Raw genomic sequence first — 27,433 nt, 5'->3', positions numbered from 1 at the left:
CATTAAGGAGATGGATTGTGGGTAAGGCCCTGTGACAGACGAGCATCCTGTCCAGAGGGTTGTACATCCAGCTGCATCAACCTACAGAAACAGGTAATAGGCTGCTGCTCTATGGGCCATTCTGGTTCAGAGAAGGCTTACTTCTTTCTTCTTAGACAGATTTGATTTACAGGGGGATCTAGATGAGGATGGAAGGCACAGTAGAAAAGGTAGATGGGGATTGAACCCCAGTTCATTTTGTGTCGAGTGTTATCACTTGACATGGCTCTGCACCAGTTGATTGTTAATGTAGTTTGAATTGGCTGTACACTCTTAGAGAAAAAGGTGCTATCTAGAACCTAAAATGGTTCTTCGGCTGTTCCCATAGGACACACATACTCAACTCTGGACCTCGACGTGAAGCCAGTTCCACTGCGTTTTTTCATTGTTGCCCTCTAATCAGGGACTGATTTACACCTGGGACACCAGGTGGGTGCAATTAATTACCAGGTAGAACAGAAAACCAGCAGGCTTCGGACCTCGTTGGTTAAGGTTTGAATTCCCCTGCCATAGGAGAACCCTTTGAAGAACCCTTTTTGGTTCCAGGTAGAACCCTTTTGTTCCACGTAGATTCCTTTACACAGAGGGATCTACATGGAACCCAAAATAGTTTTACCTGGAACCAAAGGAGGTTCTACCTGGAACGAAAAAGGGTTATCCTATTGGGACAGCTGAAGAACCCTTTTGGAACCCTTTTTTCTAAGCGTGTACTTGTTCATCAAACAAGGCTGTACTTCTACATCTACACTGCAGGAGCTGTTGAAGTTGCTTCATCCATTATCTGTTGACCGATTGAAATCAACAGGGACTTGCAGTAACACTTGACTTTAAAGCCTGTGGGTATAAAACATTGTAAGTCTTGCCATAGGCACATATGATCCCCTTACAATCATCTCATAATAAATGCTGACTGAATACCTTCCAAAACATAATTATAAGCCTTGTTATAACGCTCATTCATGTTTATAACATGTTATAAAGCATTATATCTGCAGGCTTTATTTAAATTGTTACCAGACTTGCTACTCTTATTTAGTTATTTAAAACAAAACTTGTATGGCTGTTTGGTTGATTTTTTTCTTTGAGAGTCACACACCATGTAATTATTTTGTGATCATGGCCCTGATCTCTACAATCTCCATTAAACAGAATGTTTCTGCAGATTAGGGTTTTGACCACGCTTCTCTGAACATTAAGTGTAACACATTTTGATGCTGCAAGTTAATTAAAAATGGTGAGAGAAACATCCTATTGACCTTCTTATTCTTTATGTAGTATTTTAGTATCTATCAATCAAATGTATTTATAAAGCCCTTTTTACATCAGCAGATGTCACAAAGTGCTTATAGAGAAACCCAGCCTAAAACCCCAAATCTGGGTGGTAGCCTGACTAAGAAATGTGTTGTTAGCTCCCCAATCTAGAGCATAGGCTTTTGCAAGAGCCTCATGGAACCCAGGGATCACTCCATGTCAATTGGGGACATGAGGACATGAGAGGGTGCTGAATACAATGTAATCCAATTCAATAATTGTGGACCCAGCTTGCTATAGAATTAGCCTACTACTATTACAAAATTCCTCCATTCCAGGTATCCTGACTGATTTCTTGACTGGCCATTGACTGGCCATTTTCAGAAATTGTCACAATATTATTAAAAGTTCCGAAATGTAGGTCGTCATCCATTAAGTGTTTCGTGTACTGGATCAGCTGTTCCAAAATAGGCTCGCTAATGAAATACAACATATATTAGCATATTAGCAGTGCTACTGCGCATCAAACACGTTATAAGAGAATTGAGTAGGACTGGGCAGCAGCGTCATAGCCAATGCTACAAGTACCCTCTCGGCTAGGTGTAACCCATTGCTTAAATTGAGTACTAAGCTAATAGTTTAGTATATTTCATTTGAGCCAATAGTTTTATCAACACTGCACACTCCTTTATTCTATTGGTTTTCCCATTGACAGTTCCGCCCTCTGATTGACAGCTCTCAGATGAGAACCTTCTGTTCAACCAGCTCGAGACAGAGAGAAAATAGAGTGCCTTTTGAGTCCTCATCAGCATCAGACAGAAAGTTTTCATTTCGAGTTTAAAGCTAGAAAAGTTACTAAAAGTAAAGTATTTCTCTATTGTGTTTTATCTTCATATTGCTACTAAATCCGGCTATTTTCTATTAAATGTATTCTTGGTGTCCTGCTCATTTTATTTATAGGGCCTAATGTTTACTCTCACTGCTCCTACGAGCCTAGCATTGCTGTACTAACCCAGGAATGAGGAGTGGGTTACATAAGCAACGGACCCTCTCAGTAGTAGCTAATAATGCATTGGTCGGCTACTCCGTCTCTCCCGTTATTTACTATTTCAAAGCGCAGTTCTCTTTTATTATTCGTTCCATTATATTTGAAATGATCAAAACAGAACCCTCCTGACCAGATGTGGCCGAGGATAATTTGACAAGTCAGCACGAGACTGCCGGGAGTAGAATAAAGACCATGTTGGAGAGCTTTGCGCATTTCTCCATCTCGGGTGCGGGTCCAGACCGTTGTGTGATACGGATTTCTTTGTGACCATGAAGTTAATTTGAATTGCTCACGGATTTGTTTTTAACGAAGTTTAGACAACAATGAAGTACGGAATGGTTGTTATCACTGCTGGCTTTTCAGGTTTACTCAGCTTCAGCTTTCTTGCAGTGGCAATTGGGAGCGACTATTGGTACATCATCGATGTGAACAGAGCGAACCTGTCGGACTTGGAGGACCTGAGTTCGCATTCCGGTCTCTGGAGGATCCGTGAAGGTATGTCCACCTAATTAACAATCGTATACCACATTCATGTTTTTTTTTTACGTACCCCAAATCAAATGCCGTAGCCTAGTGCGCGCACACTTTGATATAGCGGTTCACGATACATTGCGCTGTGATTTCTGGTAGCTTGTCTAATAACTTGGAATACATATGCCTAATTTAAACCTGTTGCACCACCCATGTCAGCCTGCTACTACGACCCACTGGGCACAGACGTCAGTTCAACGTCTAGTTTTAATGTATATTTGGTTGAGTTGTCAACTAACGTGAATTCAACGTGACATCAACCAAAAATGTCATTTAGGTTAAAAGTTGGGTGAAAGAAAATACGAAATTCCCATAACTTGATGACATTTTGCAAATCCAATCACTTTTCCATGTTGATTCAACCTCATCACATTTCATTTTTTTGGTTGAAATGATGTTGAAACAACGTTGATTCAACCAGTTTTTGCCCCATGGGAAATATTTGTTAATGTAGGTTTTTTCTCTCTCATTCCAAATTTAATTTAGCTTTCCTTACTTTATTTTAGATTACATTTATTTAAATTAAACTACAAAAACTGATTTTAGTTTTACCTTCAAATTGCTGCCCCTTTCAGAATGGACCGAATCCTGGTCTATAGGCATCTCTGTTGTAAATCAGCTAATCTCACCCACCGAGACTAATTTGCATGCACAACACATTACAATAAACAGATGCACTTTAGAAGCATTTTTTTCCCACATCAACATAGCACACTTGTTTCTTTCCCCTTGTTTTTTAAACAGCATCTCTGTCAACATAGAGCATATTTCCTGTTGCAGACAGTAAGTTGTGTCCCAAATCACACGCTATTTGCATAGATCTCTGGTCAAAAGTAGTGCACTACATAGGAAATAAGGTGCCGTTTGGGACGGAGCCATAGGGGAGTGACATATTACGCAGGGGGCACCTGCAGTGTCTGATAGTGTATCAAGTCAAGTGCTACAGCACACTACTGCAGTACACAGTGTGTCAACAGTATCAATCATTGCTATAGATTTGTTGATTCATGCCCTGTAAAGATTTTTGTCTGAGAGCTCAGCAGTGAAGCAGCTATCGATGTTAGGCACACACTTAGTAACCGGACATTAGCAACTAGATAGGCCTTACACAGCCATAGGTATGTGTCATAAGCCTACCTTTTGACTGGTATTTTAACATTGTCTTGCATGTCTACCAGTCTGAGAGGTCCAGGGACGGCTTGTTCAATAGGGCGATATGGGCGACGCACTGCCAAACGGGAAAAGGAAGGGATTTTTTTTCTAATCAATTATAAAAAAAAAATTAATTTTTTTTATTTTATTTTTTTTTTTATAAATTTATAAAAAATTATATCACGGCAACAGCAGTTATCAGTGTTCACGTCTGATCTGACAGCCACTAAATGTCAAATCAGGCTAAAGTCGTGCTTCAAATGGCCCCGCCCGTTTTTTGGGCGATTTCAGTCAGGTTGAAAATCGCCCAGAAGTCTCTCATAGCCTGTCATGTAAAATCTATTTTTTTCACATTTCAAAGCTTTCAATACATTCTCTATGGGTGTCTGTGGGCTTGCACTTACGCGCTTTCGTCATACATAACGTAACCACGAATGAACGTAACTAAGAAAAGACCAGGTAGCAGCCTCAATCAATTCACTACTACTATCAAAATGGCTAGGCTTCAGTCCAACTCGATTGTGTCTTTGAAAGAAGTTCCTTTTTGTCGGCGAACAAATTAAGATAAATTGGCAACGAAACAATTAGGACCTCCCAGACCAAATTTAATAATTCAACAGGTTTCTACTAAAGGCGGAAAGTCCTACACCCGAGGATTTTCCAAAAATTGGTACGAACGAAAAAAGACATTGCCACTCAACTGGATGACGAGGGATACAGGCTAGCTGTCCGCCGCCACAACGATGAGGTTAGTGTTGATAATCACAAGTTTACTGGATGTGGATATGGTGTAATAAAGGCAGTTTATTCAGAGGTAAATATATCTGGAATCGCGTTCACGGACCCGTTCGTCAAACTCTTAGGGAGCTATAAATTAAGCCCCATTACTTACCATATCAGATAAGAGAAATTGCTGCAGCTACATATATTTTACATCCTGGCCCTACATAGTTCACTATTTGCATCACTTACCAAAATATTACATGTGGTCATATATGCTTGGAAAGTGGAGATGCCATAGAACGTCAAAAAAGTAAACATTGCTGGAGACACATTGTCGTTTTGGAGAAGACATCGCGTTTGCTAGCGAAGAGATTTGTTGTGGCAAATGAACTTGGCCTGGGAATTGCCAGGAACCTCACGATAAGATATATGCATCAGCATTGCGAGTCTCATGATTCTATACGTATTGCGATTCGATACTGTGATTTTATTGCGCACCATATGTCTGTTGCAGAGGGATCAGAAAGCCATGAGAACGAGTTTTGATCAGTCATGGAAATAAAAGTGCTGAAAACTAATTGGCTCCCAATGTGAAAAGATTGAGAACAAGCTATGAAGGAACAATAATGGTGTTTTGGTGCAGGTACAGCCAACTAGCGCTAAAATATTGCGATATTGTCAATACAGTATATCGTAAAGTATCACTATGTAACTCGATTTCTTTCACCCCAATCCCTCAAATTAACGGTAAATAACTGAATTGTTTGCCCCACATTTAGCTAAGATGATTAGCTAGCCAGCTAAAATGTTTTATTTAGTTAGCAGTCGCATCTACAATAGTTTACTGTCAATAACATGTCTCCAAAAATGACGTGGTGTCTCCAATTGTGTTGACATTTTACAATTGCAATGCGCATCCATGAGTATCCACTTTCTGTAGCTCAGCTGGTAGAGCATGGTGCTTGTAACGCCAAGGTAGTGGGTTCGATCCCCGGGACCACCCATACACAAAAATGTATGCACGCATGACTGTAAGTCGCTTTGGATAAAAGCGTCTGCTAAATGGCATATTATTATTATTATTATTATTATCTGAAGAGAGCCCCGAAACATTGTGTGCAGACATTTTATGCAATAAATGAAGTAGGTTCAATCTAGTAGTTCTGATCTTCTGATTGGTCCTGATGAGTTGGGCGAGGTCACCTCCAGGCTACTGTCACTGTTGCATTGGCTCTGAGTCGGGTTCTCTGTCTTCAAATGTTCAGCCTAAGAGAGGGGATTTTTGTGTGTGTGTGTGTGTGTGTTTAACAGTGATGATGTGTGTGTGTGTGTGTGTGTGTTTAACAGTGATGATGTGTGTGTGTGTGTGTGTTTGTGTGTGTGTGTGTCCTCAGAGCAAGAACTCGTGAGTTGGAAGAACTGAGAGGCCTATGGCGTGGGTGTTGTCCTTGGCCACCTGCTGACAAGGCTGACAAGATAGGACCCTTTTGTCCATTGTTATTGGATAGGAACAGAACTTATAACCAGCTCCTGACCTAAATAGATCTTAGCACAACATTTTACTCAACATATCATATTCCATATTCACTATAACAAATATATTTACTACGACATTAGCAAGAACCGCCACATCCTCAGCCGGCTAATCCAGTGTGTGAAGTTTTGCGGAGTGTTTGAGTTAGCTTTGCGAGGCAAAGATGAAACTGAGGGCTCCACCAACCCTGGTAAGCCAACACTTTTGAGATCAGTCAATAAATGCTTCTGGTATTGACTTATATGCTGCCCCTGTCTTCATGTTGTTGCTGGACATATCTTTTTTTTAAATGTGTGTAGGTCACCTAAATCATCAGAAAAATTGCCCCTCCTGAGAATTTTTTCAGGAGCCGCCACTGGAGAGGTCTAATATAATATGCAATACCTGCCATTTAGCAGAAGCTTTTATCCAAAGCGACTTACAGTCATGCATGCATGACATTTTAGGTATAGTCTACCGGTCTGAAAGGTCAACGCATATCTTGTGTTTGCTCTTCTTTACAGGGAAAAATGCCACCTCTTGGCCAATCCAGTCCTTCTTTGTGGATACCTCCAACAAAACTGAGATAGAGAAGCACCTTATCAGTGAGTATGTGGCCTCTGCTATGTAGCCTCCGACGGCTGCTTCTTGGAAGACTTTAGCCCTATTCGCACTGGACTAGTATTACTAGAGAACGTTGGTTATGTGATTATTACTCCAGAATGTCCGTTATTCCAGAGGACGATTCGGACTGGATTAGTTTTTATTCATACTTTTTTTTTCTCAATAAATTGACATTTATGACGGAAGGCTGGAGGTTTTAATTCTAAGCGTGAAGATGTCCAGGTGATAGGGCCACACTGATAACTCGAGCTTGGTTTCCAAGTTTCTAAACCATAACAAACCATCTTTGGTATAGTGTCGTCATAATATTTGTATTGAGGAAGTGTGATCATAATCATTAGAATATTTTAGCAGTACATCCTAAATGCCCCTCAGCCTTCAGATGTGAGCTAAACAGTGCAATTGCACTTGAGATGCATTTTAAGCCTATGGATGAGAAAGTTAACTTATCATTTCCAAACGTTTAGGTAATTTAGTTGTATGCTGCTTTGCAATCTATTAACAGCAATGATTGCATTAATTAGGTGCAATATTTTTACTGATGCATTTGGCAATATTCAATTAATACGCACACAACGTATAAACAAATGCATTCACTGTGAAAGGTGATACATGTAGGCCATTCATATATAGTTTATGCGCAGCACTTAGTTCAATTTATCGAATCAGTTGTTGTTTTCTTGCTCAAACCGCGAGCAACACCTGTCAAACTAATTTCTCTAAAATAACAGGGATGTCAATTCGCACGGGACTAGTATTATCAGAGGACCTTGGAGTTCGCCAAAAAACTGTAGGTTATTCTGGCTGGAATTGTTACTCTCCTGCCATGTAAAAATTACTGACATGGCAGATTCTTACGGGACTACAATTACAGATGTGGTGTTTTGTGCTCGTGCACATAATTACATTACCCGACCTCCCCAGTAAAACGAATCCCATCCCAAATGGACACAGACTGTAGTTAGTTCAAGCTCTGTCACACCCACTCACAACATTACAGGTTGTTGAGTCTGTACGATGGGCTCACTGTTTACAAAGTGAATCAGCATCTTTGGACTCCACTTGGACAGTACAATATAGACCCCATACAATGAAAAGGTTCATTACAAAACATGTAGTTGAGCTTTTATCTGCCTGTAGTGGACACTTGACTTAAGGACAAGTAGCATTTCAGGAAGATGGTGGTGAAACAGACCAAGCTGAGAAACAAAGTTTTTCTTTTTTAATGGATATTTTGGATATATTTATATCATTGTCAAACGTGTGTGTGTGTGAGTGTGTGAGTGCAGAAAGGTGAGAAGGCTGTCAGATATGTGTGTGTGTGTGTGTGAGTGTGTATATACAGTACCAGTCAAAAGTTTGGACACACCTACACATTCCAGGGTTTTTCTTTATTTTTTACTATTTTCTACATTGTAGAATAATAGTGAAGACATCAAAACTATGAAATAACACATATGGAATCATGTAGTAACAAAAAAAGTGTTAAACAAATCAAAATATGTTTTATATTTGAGATTCTTCAAAGTAGCCAGAAATGACAGTACATCATTACTTTAAGACATGAATATGTCAAGAACTTTGAAAGTTTCGCAAAAATCATCAAGCGCTATGATGAAACTGGCTCTTATGAGGACTGCCACAAGAATGGAAGACCCAGAGTTACCTCTGCTGCAGAGGATACGTTCATTACCAGCCTCAGAAATTGCAGCCCAAATAAATGCTTCACAGAGTTCAAGTAACAGACACATCTCAACATCAACTGTTCACACACACAAACAGACACACACTGTGTGGACATGTGTTGGTGAGAGGACAATGTACAGTGATATGTATTTTTCCAGATCACAGTAACCCTGCATGCTTTGCATTCTGGGTCTTCCTGCAGACTCCCACAAGGTGATAGTCATCCTGCTGCCTCTCAGTCTGTTGCTGGTCGTGTTGGGAGGGATCTGTGGTCTGGTCAGCTCTCTGGCCAGGAATCCCAGCCTGCTGGCCGGCTCTGCATCCTACTTCCTCTTCTGCAGTAAGTTACTTTCTGGAGCATCCACTGGTGTTCAGGCCTGGGTCGTGTTCATTAGGCACTAAACGGAAGAGAACGGACTGAGATAGGGAGGTACTACCTGGACTTGTCCAATGAGAAACACTCTTTTTAGTTTTTTTATTACGATTTTTAAAAAAATCTGTTGCGTGCCTTAATGAACACAACCCTGGTTTTCAGAGCTGGGTTAAAATAGTATTTGTGTTTGGTTGAGCTTTCCCAGCACAATGGAAACAATAGAATAGTCCCAAAAGTGCCAACTTTGCCAACCTGGCACTCAAGGCAGACTCGATCAAAGGTGAACCTTTTGAAAGAAAACAAAAAACGACTGTGGATTAAAGAGCGACTGCTTTTAAAAAGCAACGAATCCTTTTGAGGCATCAATATGAGTCAGAAACAGTTATTCTAGTGTCAAAATTGACTACAAAGTGTAAATAAAATAATTTTGGTCATAAAGTCAGTTTCGTCTACAACAGAGTTTGTAACATCTGTGCGTCACACTGCGTTTACTTGAGAAATAATGCACCAAACACCTTAGTTAGATGTACAATTGTGCAACTAAAACATCCTCGGCCAAAACGTCAACATTTATTACAGATTTCTTGAGTTATCTTAGATTCATTCTTGTGACTTTGAGGAAGTGAAATAGGCTTCCACGTCTACAGTTTGTCATGAGGGACAAACATAATTAACCAAATGTGAAATCGGTCAGGAAACTGAAATCTCATTTTTCTAATGAGCAATATGTGCCAATCGGTGTGTTCAGTGGCTCTTTAAGTTTTATCACAAACACCAACATGAAGTGTCTTAATAGGGTGTCGGGCCACCACAAGCTCCCAGAAGAACTTCAATGCACCTTGGCACAGAACCAGCACCCCAGGGGTGCTGCAGCAAGACACTGAACCCCTAACCTGCCCCAGGGGCACTGCAGCAAGACACTGAACCCCTAACCTGCCCCAGGGGCACTGCAGCAAGATACTGAACCCGTACCCTGCCCCAGGGACGATACAGCAAGGAACTGAACCCCTACCTTGCCCCAGGGGCACTGCAGCAAGACACTGTGCTGCTTCCAGCCTCTAGGACAGGGCTGTTCAACTCCGGTCCTGGAGGGCCAAAACACTTCTGTTGTTTGTTTCTACCTGGTAGTTATTAATTGTACTCACCTGGTGTCCCAGGTCTGAATCAGTCCCTGATTAGAAGGAGAGGATAAAAACCAGGGGTGTTTTGGCCCTCCAGGACCAGAGTTGAACAGCCTTGCTCTAGCGGAATTAAAAAGACCAGACATGTTTCCAATTAGATTGACAAGTCGTCAATAACAGCCCTGCTGGAAAGATACATACCTTCGCTGGGGTAGCATGTGTTCATGTCTGTTTGCAGTCTCACACAAAGAAGACATATTTCATTCATCTGTTTTTTTTTCTTTTCTTGCAGCAGCAGAATAAATATGGCATAATGAGAGCATCATGTCTCGTAATGTCTAACCCTTACATTTTGACCCATAAATAATAACTGCTCTAGGTCTACCTAATGGAGATAGGAACACCTTATGTGTTGCCAACTTGACAAGTAAAAAGCTTTCCTTGTGAATAGCTTCTGATGACAGCACTCAGCACCTCCAAACAGAAGAAGATATGAGAACCAGCTGAGACTGAGTGAAGTGCTGTGATGAAGAAGCAAAATACACACACATTTCAAATCACCCCCACAGTGAAATAAAATAAAAACATGAATATATCACTTTCTGTGAGGCACACATACTGTATATTAACCATTATAAGTAGGCTATTATATTATTTAGTTTTTACTTCATTACCATTTTTTGTTAAGGAAAGAAGGAGCCATGTTAATTATCCTGCTACTCCCAATGCAGGTTTGATTAATCTTCAGCCAAGAATGCACATAAACATAGCATTATGTATTTCTACATTATTATAGTAGTAGTTTTTTTACATTACATGTAACTTACTTATAGTGTAACCACTTGACTTTGTAGCTACTCCTCCACTATAAGTTCTACCTACTTGGGTGATTCCCCGGCAGCTGTTGGCGCCAGAAAGCCCACCACTCATCAGTAGTACAGAGTAGGATGGTACAGTCCTACTACAAGCCTCTGCCATCTACACTGTCTTGGCTTTTTGACTTCTCTTCAACCTCAGACCCTGGCATTTCAAACTCAACACAACCAACCAACTGACTGCCAGCTTTGCAGTCTTTAAACATCATTGCGGGTTAAGATAATTAAGATCAACATTATGCTAATTATTAAAACAATATGTTTATACTGTATATATATAATATATATATATATATATATATATTTACAAATGTACAGAGAGAAAGAGAGAGAGAGAGTGAGAGAGAGAGAGAGAGAGAGAGAGAGAGAGAGAGAGAGAGAGAGAGAGAGAGAGAGAGAGAGAGAGCAGCCTAGACTTCTAGACTTCTATGAAGATGAGAGTTAATTTGCAATTGTCAACTTTTTATGAGAAACACTCACATAGAGCCAACTGTGGCAGCTGTCAAGAACAGATGTATCTTATTGAACAAAACACGCCTTTCCTCCCACAAACACTGCAACAGATCATGCTCTTTCTGAATCCACATTCTGATCAAATCTTATTGTGTTACACAGCTGATATCCTTGCTGGTATATAGCTACATTGTCTTGGTTCTGATCAGGAGGAGTGCTAAACAGCACCATTTCAATATTTGATGGAGCATTGATCAGAGGTTGGAGTGATTGCTCATCACGGTAGTGGGGGAAAACTACCCAGTGGTAATGGCAAGGAATCAGACTGGCTTGGCCTGATAGAACCAGGATATCAGAGTCTACTTGGATGTTTTGGCCTGATTGAACCAGGATATCAGAGTCTACTTGGATGTTTTGGCCTGATTGAACCAGGATATCAGAGTCTACTTGGCTGTTTTGGCCTGATTGAACCAGGATATCAGAGTCTACTTGGATGTTTTGGTCTGATTGAAGCAGGATATCAGAGTCTACTTGGATGTTTTGGCCTGATTGAACCATGATATCAGAGTCTACTTGGATGTTTTGGCCTGATTTAACCAGGATATCAGAGTCTACTTGGATGTTTTGGTCTGATTGAAGCAGGATATCAGAGTCTACTTGGATGTTTTGGCCTGATTGAACCAGGATATCAGAGTCTACTTGGCTGTTTTGGCCTGATTGAACCAGCATATCAGAGTCTACTTGGCTGTTTTCCACACATTTGATAAGCAGCCTTGTTTTTATGTCTGGTTTCATGAAAACAGAAAGCACTCTCTTTTTCGATATTTGTTTCCCTGTGGTATCATTGCTTCAATGATATCAACCAGCTAAATTAGAAAAAATAAATAAAAGCTACATTAGGGCTTATGTTCTATTCTGCATCCATAATTGGACAACTGAGGGAGTTTTCTCAGACAATTGAGGGAGTTTGGTCTGACAATGCCCTAATATGGATGCCATAAAACAATGCATATGGGGCTGGATGTTATGGTTTTATACGGATGGAATCATACTGTCTGGGCCTGTTTGAACTAGGCCTTCAGAGTACTGCTGGGCTGTTTTCCACACAGTTATTTACCTGTGGTATTACTTAGTCTGAGCCTGTTTGAACTAGGCCTTCAGAGTGCTACTTGTTTTTCTCTCTGGTCTTCAGGCAGCAGGCTGGTTGAAATGAATGTTGTGATGAAAACAAAAAGCACTATCTTTTCCAGTATTTTTCTCCTACTCGTCCAATATTGTAGACATTACAGAGATCCATCTGTTCTGTCTTTGTACTGGATGTGCACACCTTGTACTTGAGACAAAGATAGACTCACTCACACAAAACAAACACACAAGCTCTCGCTCTCTCTCTCACACACACACACACACACACACACACACCCACACACACACACCTCATAGACACACAGACTCCTGTACTCACATATACACTCACTCACACGCATACGCCAATACTCACAAACACACGCACATACACACACACTCACAGACACACACTGCCAAGGCTGCTGTCCCATGTACTGCTACACTGTTTATTTATATACTGGATTCTTGACATACTGTAGCTCACTGTAATATATCTACTGCTGTACATATCATTCTTAGGATATCTTGTGTAAATCCATCCGGTGTAGATACGTATAGATTACATATATATTACTGATACAGTGTTATTTGGGTTGTTAACTGGATTAGTCCTGACATACCTGATTTCTTGTTTCCAGTTTGTTATTATTATTTGTGTAATTGTTAGACGTTTTTGCTGCTCTGTTAGGAGCTCGTAACACAAGCATTTCATTGCAACCGCTATAACATCTGCTAGACTGTGTACGACACCAATTGATTTGAACCTAGAATACAATATTAGATAGGCCTACATTGGTGTCACATATATAACGATGCTGACTGTTGTCAATCCAAAATCCAATGCATGACACCATACCTTGCCAAGGCATGTTTTTTAAATCCTGTTTAATTCAATGATATCAATAAGCTAAATTAGAAGGGCTTATTCGATCTACAGCATCCATATTCGGACCACTGAGATAGTTTGGTCTAGCAGGTTCATAAAAAGTCTGCAAGCTAAGACACATGATCATGGACAATGCCACACACCCACTCTACAGCAGGGTAATGCAGCACAGGAGCAGCTTCAGGTTCATCCTGCCCAGAAGCTCCACAGAGAGGTTTAGACGGTCCTTCTTACCCACAGCCATGAGGCTTTTTAATGATGAACTAATTTACAATGTCTTCTTACTATAAATGTGGTTGTTGCTTGTTTCCCCAGAGGAGGATAAACAACAGCATTTCCTAACTCCTTGAATTGGATTCCATATTTTATGGCTATTAAGGTCCATGTGCCTTCATATCTGTCTTAAGGTGTGTTTTTTTATCATGTTTGTCATTGTTATGTGTCTTGTCCTTGAAATCTATTGATGATGCTGACTGATAAAACAATTTCCCAAGTAGGGATCAATAAAGTACTACTCTACTCTAACAACTGAGGGAGTTTGGTCTAACAACTGAGGGAGTTTGGTCTGACAACTGAGGGAGTTTGGTCTGACAACTGACAATGTCCTAATATAGATGCCATGTAGGGGCTGGATGTTTATGACTTCTACCTGGTAGAAGGTATAGCTTGACTTAGGGCTCTATTCAATCAGATCCTTGTCCGGCAGGTTCCATAATGATTGCTTTAGGCTAGCTTGTCATGAGTTCAGCTGGAAAGCAGCCAGGTGATAGTAAACCAGTAAACAAAAAATCCATCACATAATTGACAAGATTAGCTGATGGCCACAAACCTAAAGGAATATAATTTAATCCTGGTTCAAGTGGAAAATCATATTTGTGGATGAAGCATGTGAACTAAAAACGAATGTGTTTATTCTGTGATAGCAATAACTGTTGTAATCATCCTCCTTATATTTAGATGATAATTTCCTCTACAGCACCCATTCCAATTACAGGTTTGTAAAATGTAATACAAATCTTTGTATCTAGGTAACTCTTGGGTCACACCTGAACATTATTACAGGGTAGCTAATAGTGCGGCAGCTAATAGGACACCTTTGAAAAACTCTCCCAGGCTACCATTAGATCAAGGTAAGATGCTGGTTAAATATTACTGGGGATGAGATAAAAGGAACCCTGCATAATCACCACCATAGTAGCTAATGGCACTGCCTGAGTAAGAGAGTTTGAAATGTTGTGGATGGAGCCTGTCACGATCGTCGTATACAGAGGACCAAGGCGCAGCGTTATTTGCGAACATGCTTTTATTATTGATACACGAACAAAATAACAAAAACGATACGTGACGTCCAAAGGTGCAAAACACAAACCTACAACAGGAACAAGATCCCACAAACACTGTGGAAAAACAGACTGTTTAAATATGGTTCCCAATCAGAGACAACCAGCAACAGCTGACACTCGTTGCCTCTGATTGAGAACCACTCTGGCCAACATAGAAACACAATACAAGAACTATACCCTAGAAACACAAAACTAGAACAACATAAAGAACACTCACACCCTGGCTCAACATACAAGCGTCCCCAGAGCCAGGGCGTGACAGTACCCTCCCCCCAAAGGCGCGGACTCCGACCGCGCCAACAGAACACCACAGGGGAGGGACCGGGTGGGCACTCCGCCTTGGCGGCGGATCCGGCTCTGGGCATGATCCCCACTCCCTCTCTAACCCCCCACAGTACCCCTGGTCCGGTCTGGCCCTGCTGGCCGGAGCTGGACTGAACACTGGTGGAGCGGATTGCTCTAGCTCCGGCGTGGAGCAGCTGACCGGTACCGGACCAGGCACCGGTGGAACAGGCACGGGCTGTGCCGGACTGACGACGCACACCACTGGCTTGGTGTGGGGAGCAGGAACAGGCCGAGCCGGGCTGGCGACGTGCACCATAGGCTTGGTGCGGGGAGCAGGAGCGGGCCAGACCGGGCTGACGAAGCGCACCACTGACTTGGTGCGGAGAGCAGGAATGGACCGGGCCGGGCTGGCGACGCGCACCACTGACTTGGTGCGGGGAGCAGGAACAGGCCGGGCCGGGCTGGCGACGCGCACCATAGGCTTGGTGCGGGGTGCAGGAACAGGCCGGACCGGGCTGGCGACGCACACCATAGGCTTGGTGCGGGGAGCAGGAACAGGCCGGGCCGGGCTGGCAACGCGCACCATAGGCTTGGTGCGTTGAGCAGGAACAGGCCGGGCCGGGCTGGCGACGCGCACCATAGGCTTGGTGCGGGGAGCAGGAACAGGCCGGGCCGGGCTGGCGACGCGCACCATAGGCTTGGTGCGGGGAGCAGGAACAGGCCGGGCCGGCGACGCGCACCATAGGCTTGGTGCGGGGAGCAGGAACAGGCCGGGCCGGGCTGGCGACGCGCACCATAGGCTTGGTGCGGGGAGCAGGAACAGGCCGGGCCGGGCTGGCGACGCGCACTATAGGCTTGGTGCGGGGAGCAGGAACAGGCCGGGCCGGGCTGGCGACGCGCACCATAGGCTTGGTGCGGGGAGCAGGAACAGGCCGGACTGGGCTGGCGACGCGCACCACAGGCTCGGTGCAAGGGACAGGAACAGGCCAGACCGTACTGGGGACACACGCCACTGGCCCTACGCGGGGATCAGGAACGGGCCGGACCGGACTGGTAACACACCCCAGTACCTCTCGCCGTGCCTCTACACTTTCCTTCCCCTTTGTGACCAGTGGCCCCCTTAACCTGGCGGCCTCCTCTGCCAACCCATTGGACCGCTCTATCGCGGCCTCCTGCTGCCCCGTCGTCCACGGCGTGAGCCCCCCCCCTAAAAAAATTCTGGGTGTCTCTCCTCCCCGTGGACCAAGCCTCCCTATCTCTCGCCAGACTCTTCCTCCACTGCTCCAAAGTCCAACCTCTCTGCTCTTCACTTGGCTTGACCCAGTCGAGACTCTTCCTCCACTGCTCCCAAGTCCACCCTCTCTGCTCTTCACTAGGCTTGACCCAGTCGAGGTTGCCACGGAGATCCGCTAGCGATTCCCCTGGCGATGGCTCCTGGACACGCTGCTTGGTCCAGTTTTGGTGGGATCTTCTGTCACGATCGTCGTATACAGAGGACCAATGCGCAGCGTTATTTGCGAACATGCTTTTATTATTGATACACGAACAAAATAACAAAAACGATACGTGACGTCCAAAGGTGCAAAACACAAACCTACAACAGGAACAAGATCCCACAAACACTGGAAAAACAGACTGTTTAAATATGGTTCCCAATCAGAGACAACCAGCAACAGCTGACACTCGTTGCCTCTGATTGAGAACCACTCTGGCCAACATAGAAACACAATACAAGAACTATACCCTAGAAACACAAAACTAGAACAACATAAAGAACACTCACACCCTGGCTCAACATACAAGCGTCCCCAGAGCCAGGGCGTGACAGAGCCATCCATTTGGGACCTTTTGGGTGGCTCAAACCGTTGGAACGAATCAGGGGGAAGTGGTACTCGCTATGAATGTGACATCCGTAACACCTGCACTGGGACTATTTTAAGGCTGTCCATGTGGAGAATGTGAATGAATGGAATCCATGCAAAGGAAATAGACTAAGTAGGTTTAATTTAGCTTGAGGAAAATTCCTACATTTGGCTTTAGAGTGGTTCATCAAGTACTAGTGGGAAGTAATGACAAGCTAGAGAAAGGCAGGGTCGTAATATAATATAATAATATAATATAGTAATATAACAATACAGTGCCTTGCAAAAGTATTTATCCCCCTTGACATTTTTCCTATTTTGTTGCATTACAACCTGTAATTTAAATGGATTTTTATTTGGATTTCATGTAATGGACATACACAAAATAGTCCAAATTGGTGAAGTGGAATGAAAAAAATATCTTGTTAAAAAAAATTCTAAAGAATTCATAACGGAAAAGTGGTGCGTGCATATGTATTCACCCCCTTTTCTATGAAGCCCCTAAATAAGATCTGGTGCAACCAATTACCTTCAGAAGTCACATAATTAATTAAATAAAGTCCACCTTTTTTTTTTTAAGTCCACCTGTGTGCAATCTAAGTGTCACATGATCTGTCACATGATCTCAGTATATATACACCTGTTCTGAAAGGCCCCAGAGTCTGCAAGGGGCACCGCCAAGCAAGCGGCACCATGAAGACCAAGGAGCTCTCCAAACAGGTCAGGGACAAAGTTGTGGAGAAGTACAGATAAGGGTTGGGTTATAAAAAATATCAGAAACTTTGAACATCCCACGGAGCACCATTAAATCCATTATTAAAAAATTTAAAGAATATGGCACCACAACAAACCTGCCAAAAGAGGGCCGCCCACCAAAGAGACCAAAGATAACCCTGAAGGAGCTGCAAAGCTCCACAGCGGAGATTATAGTATCTATCCATAGGACCACTTTAAGCTGTACACTCCACAGAGCTGGGCTTTACGGAAGAGTGGCCAGAAAAAAGCCATTGCTTAAAGAAGAAAATAAGCAAACACGTTTGGTGTTCGCCAAAAGGCATGTGGGAGACTCCCCAAACATATGGAAGAAGGTACTCTGGTCAGATGAGACTAAAATTGAGCTTTTTGGCCATCAAGGAAAACGCTATGTCTGGCGCAAACCCAACACCTCTCATCACCCTGAGAACACCATCCCCACAGTGAAGCATGGTGGTGGCAGCATCATACTGTGGGGATGTTTTTCATCGGCTGGGACTGGGAAACTGGTTAGAACTGAAGGAATGATGGATGGCGCTAAATACAGGGAAATTCTTGAAGGAAACCTGTTTCAGTCTTCCAGAGATTTCAGACTGGGACGGAGGTTCACCTTCCAGCAGGACAATGACCCTAAGCATACTGCTAAAGCAACATTTGAGTAGTTTAAGGGGAAACATTTAAATGTCTTGGAATGGCCTAGTCAAAGCCCAGACCTCAATCCAATTGAGAATCTGTGGTATGACTTAAAGATTGCTGTTCACCAGCGTAATCCATCCAACTTGAAGGAGCTGGAGCAGTTTTGCCTTGAAGAATGGGCAAAAATCCCAGTGGCTAGATGTGCCAAGCTTATAGAGACATACCCAAGAGACTTGCAGCTGTAATTGCTGCAAAAGGTGGCTCCACAAAGTATTGACTTTGGGCTGGTGAATAGTTATGCACGCTCAAGTTTTCTGTTTTTTGTCTTATTTCTTGTTTGTTTCACGATAAAAAATATTTTGCATCTTCAAAGTGGTTGACATGTTGTGTAAATCAAATTATACAAACCCTCCAAAAATCCATTTCAATTCCAGGTTGTAAGGCAACAAAATAGGAAAAATGCCAAGGGGGGTCAATATTTTTCGCAAGCCACTGTATGCCATTTAGCAGACGATTTTATCCAAAGCGACTAACAGTCATGCTTGCATACATTTTAAGTATGGTAAATATGTCCCAATTTTGATTTGAAGTAGGTACTGTATTACAAGACTACACTATAAAAAGAAAAGGTTCCTGGAGTATCCTTTAGGGGTTCTTCAAATTGAAACTGTGGAGGAACCCCCATAAGTTATTCGAAGAACCCTTTAAAAGGGTTCTTCAGAGAACCCCTTTTATTGGACCGTCAAAGAACCTTTTGAATAAATCTTTTGGGGTTAATTTTTGAACTACTCCCCCGTCCCCTATTATTAGTAATAATACGCTTAACAATAATAACAATAACACAATATTTTAGTTGTCAGTGTTTATTAGGATTTTAGTGGCAAAGCAGAATTACAAAATCAAAATATGAGGTAAACTCCCAGCAGAGCCCCAAGTCCAATCAGTATATCTTCTGGCGTGTTGATGTTAATGTGTTGATTTTCTCCGTATCCATAGCCAGAATGATTTTGCAGTGCATGGTGATCGAACAGGTTTCCTGTTACAGTGGGGAAAAAAAGTATTTAGTCAGCCACCAATTGTGCAAGTTCTCCCACTTAAAAAGATGAGAGAGGCCTGTAATTTTCATCATAGGTACACGTCAACTATGACAGACAAATTGAGAAAACAAAATCCAGAAAATCACATTGTAGGATTTTTACTGAATTTATTTGCAAATTATGGTGGAAAATAAGTATTTGGTCACCTACAAACAAGCAAGATTTCTGGCTCTCACAGACCTGTAACTTATTCTTTAAGAGGCTCCTCTGTCCTCCACTCGTTACCTGTATTAATGGCGCCTGTTTGAACATGTTATCAGTACAAAAGACACCTGTCCACAACCTCAAACAGTCACACTCCAAACTCCACTATGGCCAAGACCAAAGAGCTGTCAAAGGACACCAGAAACAAAATTGTAGACCTGCACCAGGCTGGGAAGACTGAATCTGCAATAGGTAAGCAGCTTGGTTTGAAGAAATCAACTGTGGGAGCAATTATTAGGAAATGGAAGACATACAAGACCACTGATAATCTCCCTCGATCTGGGGCTCCACGCAAGATCTCACCCCGTGGGGTCAAAATGATCACAAGAACAGTGAGCAAAAATCCCAGAACCACACGGGGGGACCTAGTGAATGACCTGCAGAGAGCTGGGACCAAAGTAACCAAGCCTACCATCAGTAACACACTACACCGCCAGGGACTCAAATCCTGCAGTGCCAGACGTGTCCCCCTGCTTAAGCCAGTACATGTCCAGGCCCGTCTGAAGTTTGCTAGAGTGCATTTGGATGATCCAGAAGAGGATTGGGAGAATGTCATATGGTCAGATGAAACCAAAATATAACTTTTTGGTAAAAACTCAACTCGTCGTGTTTGGAGGACAAAGAATGCTGAGTTGCATCCAAAGAACACCATACCTACTGTGAAGCATGGGGGTGGAAACATCATGCTTTGGGGCTGTTTTTCTGCAAAGGGACCAGGACGACTGATCTGTGTAAAGGAAAGAATGAATGGGGCCATGTATCGTGAGATTTTGAGTGAAAACCTCCTTCCATCAGCAAGGGCATTGAAGATGAAACGTGGCTAGGTCTTTCAGCATGACAATGATCCCAAACACACCGCCCGGGCAACGAAGGAGTGGCTTCGTAAGAAGCATTTCAAGGTCCTGGAGTGGCCTAGCCAGTCTCCAGATCTCAACCCCATAGAAAATCTTTGGAGGGAGTTGAAAGTCCGTGTTGCCCAGCGACAGCCCCAAAACATCACTGCTCTAGATGAGATCTGCATGGAGGAATGGGCCAAAATACCAGCAACAGTGTGTGAAAACCTTGTGAAGACTTACAGAAAACGTTTGACCTGTGTCATTGCCAACAAAGGGTATATAACAAAGTATTGAGAAACTTTTGTTATTGACCAAATACTTATTTTCCACCATAATTTGCAAATAAATTCATTAAAAATCCTACAATGTGATTTTCTGGATTTTTTTTTCTCATTTTGTCTGTCATAGTTGACGTGTACCTATGATGAAAATTACAGGCCTCTCTAATCTTTTTAAGTGGGAGAACTTGCACAATTGGTGGCTGACTAAATACTTTTTTGTAGGGAGGGTAAAGTCTGTGAAACACAAAAAGAGTAATTATACAGATGTTTAACAAAACATGCACACGACAGTATTCATACATTGGTTGTTGTGGTAAATTTGAATGAAAAACATTGTTTTGATAATGGTTTCATACACATGCCTTGTCCATAATGTAGAGGCCGATGAAATTTTCATTGAAGAAGTAAGGGAGGAGGATGGTACATGTGATCTGCATAACATAACAATACTAATTGACATACCTTTGTATGCCTCCTCGTCTGTATATCTGCAGACACAGACACAAAAGTGAGCAGTTCAGTCATCTGCACCCAATACAGCTTGCCTTCAACATATTCTTATAGCCTACAAATTCTTACCTCTGATGATTAATATCCATTGAATTGTGTCCATTTTCTGTTTTAGAAAGATTTGCACAAATATGAAAAGATAGATGGTATCATAATAAAACAATATCAATTTAGATCATATAAGGGACAAACCTTACCTTAAATTGGGGGCAATTTTCCGTGCCAAGAACCCTAAGGTTCTTCGAAGAACTTTTAGGATCTTAGAAGAACCCTTGTTGAACCCCTACTTTTTTTGAGTGTATGTCACGCCCTGACATTGAGATCTCTAGTTGAGTTGGTCAGGGTGTGAAATCTAGTTTATATATTTTTATGTTGGCCGGGTGTGGTTCCCAATCAAAGGCAGCTGTCGGTTGTTGTCTCTGATTGGGGATCATACTTAGGCAGCCATGTTGCCTACCTTAGTTGTGGTGCGTGGCTCCAGTCCGGTACGGCCCGTACCTGCGCCTCGCACCAAACCAGTGGTGCGTGTCCCCAGCCTGGTATGGCCCGTGCTTGCTCCTCGCACCAAACCAGTGGTGCGTGTCCACAGCCCAGTGCGTCCTGTGCCAGCGCCTTGCACTGGCACAAAGCCTCCAGTGATGATCCATGGCACGAAGCCTCCAGTGATGATCCATGGGCCGAAGCCTCCAGTGATGATCCATGGCACGAAGCCTCCAGTGATGATCTATGGCATGAAGCCTCCAGTGATGATCTATGGCACGAAGCCTCCAGTGATGATCCATGGCACGAAGCCTCCAGTGATGGTCCATGGCCCGGACGACGGTCTGCAGTCCAGAGCCTCCAGCGACGGTCTGCAGTCCAGAGTCTCCAGCTCCGGTCAGCTGCTCCACTTCTGTGCCAGACCAGTCTGCTCCACCGGAGCCTAGTCCAGCTCCGGTCAGCTGCTCCGCTCCAGTGCCAGAGCAGTCCGCTCCACCGGTGCCTAGTCCAGCTCCGGTCAGCTGCTTCACTCCAGTGCCAGAGCAGTCCGCTCCACCGGTGCCTAGTCCAGCTACGGTTATCTGCACCACTCCAGTGACAGAGAAGTCCGCTCCACTGGTGCCAAGTCCAGCTCCGGTCAGCTGCTTCACTCCAGTGCCAGAGCAGTCCGCTCCACCGGTGCCTAGTCCAGCTCTGGTTATCTGCTCCCTACCAGAGCCGGGGAAGTCCGCTTCACCGGTGCCCAGTCCGGGTCCGGTCGTCTACTCTTCCCCCATGCCAGAGCCATCCGCTCCACCGGGGTCCGAGCCGGAGCCAGACGTCAACCCCTCTCCAGGGTCGGGGTCTCCCACACCAGGGTCCAGACAGGACTTGGTGCATCACGGGAGGACTGCTGGGCCGGGACCAGACGTCAGCCCCTCTCCAGGGTCGAGGGCTCCCACACTAGGGTCCAGACAAGACTTGGTGCATCGCGGGAGGACTGCTGGGCCGGGACCAGACGTCAGCCCCTCTCCATTGTCGAGGGCTCCCACACCAGGGTCCAGACAGGGCTTGGTGCATTGTGGGAGGACTGAGAGGGGGAGCATCGCCGGGGTCCAGACCGGACCGGGCATGCAAAGGAGAGGCAGGATGGGAGAGGAGTTTACTGCCTACGTCACGTCCGAAGTCGGAGCCGGAGCCGCCACCGAGGCTAGATGCCCACCCGGACCCTCCCCTAATGAGTCAGGGTTTTGCGGCCGGGGTCCGCACCTTTGGGGTGGTGCTGTCACGCCCTGACATTGAGATCTCTAGTTGAGTTGGTCAGGGTGTGAAATCTAGTTTATATATTTCTATGTTGGCTGGGTGTGGTTCCCAATCAGAGGCAGCTGTCGGTCGTTGTCTCTGATTGGGGATCATACTTAGGCAGCCATGTTGCCTACCTTAGTTGTGGGATCTTGTTTCTGTTTGGCTTGTTTGATGTTTAGCCTCTTGAACTTCACGTTCTGTTGGATTTTTGTTATTTTGTCGGTGTTTATTAAAATAAACGACTATGTACGCATACCACGCTGCACCTTGGTTCGATCCTTTATACAATGAACGTGACAGTGTATAAAACACAGAGGCTGTTCAGTCATAGTACACCGCTCTCCTTATAATCCTCTTTGAAACCAGCAACAACATTCCACAGCTGAAATAGAATCTACAAAGGCACTTTATTTTACACATTAGTCTTCATTTGCAGGCATGTTACATTGTTATTGGCCATGCAGGAGTCTACCTGCAGGGAAAACTGATTGCCGATGTGGATACAGTGAGGGAAAAAAGTATTTGATCCCCTGCTGATTTTATACGTTTGCCCGCTGACAAAGAAATGATCAGTCTATAATTTTAATGGTAGGTTTATTTGAACAGTGAGAGAAAGAATAACAACAAATAAATCCAGAAAACGCATGTCAAAAATGTTATAAATTGATTTGCATTTTAATGAGGGAAATAAGTATTTGACCCCCTCTCAATCAGAAAGATTTCTGGCTCCCAGGTGTATTTTATACAGGTAACGAGCTGAGATTAGGAGCACACTCTTAAAGGGAGTGCTCCTAATCTCAGCTTGTTACCTGTATAGAAGGCACCAAGCTGCTTGGCGATGGTCTTGTAGCCCATTCCAGCCTTGTGTAGGTCTACAATCTTGTCCCTGACATCATTGGAGAGCTCTTTGGTCTTGGCCATGGTGGAGAGTTTGTAATCTGATTGATTGATTGCTTCTGTGGACAGGTGTCTTTTATACAGGTAACGAGATTAGGAGCACACTCTTAAAGGGAGTGCTCCTAATCTCAGTTTGTTACCTGTAGAAGCAGATTGGTGAGAAAGTTGGTGCGATTATTCGCAAATGGAAGAAACACAAAATAACTGTCAATCTCCCTCGGCCTGGGGCTCCATGCAAGATCTCACCTCGTGGAGTTGCAATGATCATGAGAACGGTGAGGAATCAGCCCAGAACTACATGGGAGGATCTTGTCAATGATCTCAAGGCAGCTGGGACCATAGTCACCAAGAAAACAATTGGTAACACACTACGCCGTGATGGACTGAAATCCTGCAGTGCCTGCAAGGTCCCCCTGCTCAAGAAAGCACATATACAGGCCCGTCTAAAGTTTGCCAATGAACATCTGAATGATTCAGAGGAGAACTGGGGGAAAGTGTTGTGGTCAGATGAGACCAAAATCGAGCTCTTTGGCATCAACTCAACTCGCCGTGTTTGGAGGAGGAGGAATGCTGCCTATGACCCCAAGAACACCATCCCCACCGTCAAACATGGAGGTGGAAACCTTATGCTTTGGGAGTGTTTTTCTGCTAAGGGGACAGGACAACTTCACTGCATCAAAGGGATGATGGACGGGACCATGTACCGTCAAATCTTGGGTGAGAACCTCCTTCCCTCAGCCAGGGCAATGAAAATGGGTCGTGGATGGGCATTCCAGCATGACAATGACCCAAAACACACGGACAAGGCAACAAAGGAGTGGCTCAAGAAGAAGCACATTAAGGTCCTGGAGTGGCCTAGCCAGTCTCTACACCTTAATCACATAGAAAATCTGTGGAGGGAGCTGAAGGTTCGAGTTGCCAAACGTCAGGCTCGAAACCTTAATGACTTGGAGAAGATCTGCAAAGAGGAGTGGGACAAAATCCCTCCTGAGATGTGTGGAAACCTGGTGGCCAACTACAAGAAACGTCTGACCTCTGTTATTGCTAACAAGGGTTTTGCCACCAAGTACTAAGTCATGTTTTGTAGAGGGTTCAAATACTTATTTCCCTCATTAAAATGCAAATCAATTTATAACATTTTTTACATGCGTTTTTCTGGATTTTTTTGTTGTTATTCTATCTCTCACTGTTCAAATAAACCTGCCATTAAAATTATAGCCTGATCATTTCTTTGTCAGTGGGCAAACGTATAAAATCAGCAGGGGATCAAATACTTTTTTCCCTCACTGTATACATGTGGATTTGTTTTTCAGTGTACATCAATCAGCATCTGTTTTCCTGCTTGTGGCCCTGGTGTCCAACACAACAACCTCCCGTTCTCCAGAGGGAGAGGCTGTTCAGTATGAGCACCACGTACTGTAGTTATCTCCGTCCTGTTTACCGTGGTAATAGCCCTACCAACTCCTCCTGAGCCCACTCCTGTGCTCACATCTGACTTTACTCAAATTCTCATTATGCCAGTCTCCCAACGGACCCTAAATCAATCTGGCTCAGTGGGAAGCTAGTGTGGATGTTAGAACAGAGGACACTGGACATTAGAACTGATCTAGAGCCATATCTGTTCTAGAGTCAGTTCTAGAGCTAGATCTGTTCTATAGTCAGATCTGGACCCCAAAACAAACTGTCTCCATTCTGATATCCACAATAGAAGCTACTGTGTATATTAAAACAGAGGATGAACAGGATGCAGATGCTAAGCTACAGGACAATTTTGCTAGCACAGACTGGAATATGTTCTGGGATTCTTCAGATAGCATTGAGGAGAACGCCACATCAGTCACTGGCTTCATCAATAAGTGCATCGATGACGTCGTCCCCACAGTGACCGTACGTACATACCCCAACCAGAAGCCATGGATTACAGGCAACATCCGCACTGAGCTAAAGGCTAGAGCTGCCGCTTTCAAGGAGCGGGACTCTAACCCGGACGCTTATAAGAAATCCCGCTATGCCCTCCGACAAACCATCAAACAGGCAAAGAGTCTATACAGGACTAAGATTGAATCGTACTACACCGGCTCTGACGCTCGTCGGATGTGGCAGGGCTTGAAAACGATTACAGACTACAAAGGGAAGCACAGCTGCGAGCTGCCCAGTGACACAAGCCTACCAGACGAGCTAAATCACTTCTATGCTCGCTTCGAGGCAAGCAACACTGAAGCATGCATGAGAGCACCAGCTGTTCCGGATGACTATGTGATCACGCTTTCCGTTTCAAGCAGACCACCATAGTCCCTGTGCCCAAGGACACTAAGATAACCTGCCTAAATGTCTACCGACCCGTAGCACTCACGTCTGTAGCCATGAAGTGCTTTGAAAGGCTGGTCATGGCTCACATCAACACCATTATCCCAGAAACCCTAGACCCACTCTAAACACCTGCCTCTGCAACTGGATCCTGGACTTCCTGACGGGCCGCCCCCAGGTGGTAAGGGTAGGTAACAACACATCTGCCACGCTGATCCTCAACACAGGGGCCCCTCAGGGGTGCGTGCTCAGTCCCCTCCTGTACTCCCTGTTCACCCATGACTGCATGGCCAGGCACGACTCCAACACCATCATTAAGTTTGCCGACGACACAACAGTGGTAGGCCTGATCACCGACAGCGATGAGACAGCCTATAGGGAGGAGGTCAGAGACCTGGCCCTGTGGTACCAGGATAACAACCTCTCCCTCAACGTGATCAAGACAAAGGAGATTATTGTGGACTACAGGAAAAAAAGAGGACTGAGCACGCCCCCATTCTCATCGACGGGGCTGTAGTGGAACAGGTTGAGAGCTTCAAGTTCCTTGGTGACTTTGTTGTCCTTAAGCCATTTTGCCACAACTTTGGGAGTATGTTGGGGTCATTGTCCATTTGGAAGACCCATTTGTGACCAAGCTTTAACTTCCTGACTAATGTCTTGAGATGTTGCTTCAATATATCCACATAATTTTCCTTCCTCATGATGCCATCTATTTTGTGAAGTGCACAAGTCCCTCCTGCAGCAAAGCACCCCCACAGCATGATGCTGCCACCGCTGTGCTTCACGGTTGGGATGGTGTTGTTCGGCTTGCAAGCACCCCCCTTTTCCTCCAAACATAACGATGGTCATTATGGCCAAACAGTTCTATTTTTCTTTCATCAGACAAGAGGACATTTCTCCAAAAAGTACAATCTTTGTCCCCATGTGCAGTTGCAAACCGTAGTCTGGCTTTTTTATGGCGGTTTTGGAGCAGTGGCTTCTTCCTTGCTGAGCGGCCTTACAGGTTATGTCGATATAGGACTAGTTTTACTGTGGATATAGATACTTTTGTACCTGTTTCCTCCAGCATCTTCACAAGGTCCTTTGCTGTTGTTCTGGGATTGATTTGCACTTTTCGCACCAAAGTACGTTCATCTCTAGGAGACAGAACACGTCTCCTTCCTGAGCGGTATGATGGCTGCGTGGTCCCATGGTGTTTATACTTGTGTACTATTGTTTGTATAGATGAACGTGGTACCTTCAGGCGTTTGGAAAT

At 44.0% G+C, this 27,433-nt stretch overlaps 1 protein-coding gene across 1 annotated transcript in view; it reads left to right on the top strand.

The window, feature by feature from the left end:
• Window positions 1-2,661: 2,661 nt before the first annotated feature.
• The window catches only part of LOC311143038 (transmembrane protein 235-like), a gene marked incomplete at both ends in the record, with an annotated part of 29,918 nt that continues 5,146 nt past the window's right edge, over window positions 2,662-27,433 (top strand). The window contains 3 exons of the mRNA XM_084178840.1: window positions 2,662-2,833; window positions 6,782-6,862; window positions 8,770-8,907. Of these exons, the coding sequence (XP_084034966.1) occupies window positions 2,662-2,833; window positions 6,782-6,862; window positions 8,770-8,907 (391 nt within the window). The remainder of the gene's footprint in view (window positions 2,834-6,781; window positions 6,863-8,769; window positions 8,908-27,433) is intronic.

The sequence above is a fragment of the Coregonus lavaretus genome (genome assembly GCF_964263955.1).
Source record: "Coregonus lavaretus genome assembly, chromosome: 2".
Classification (NCBI taxonomy): Eukaryota; Metazoa; Chordata; class Actinopteri; order Salmoniformes; family Salmonidae; genus Coregonus; species Coregonus lavaretus.
This window is presented reverse-complemented; position numbering and strand designations above follow the sequence as displayed.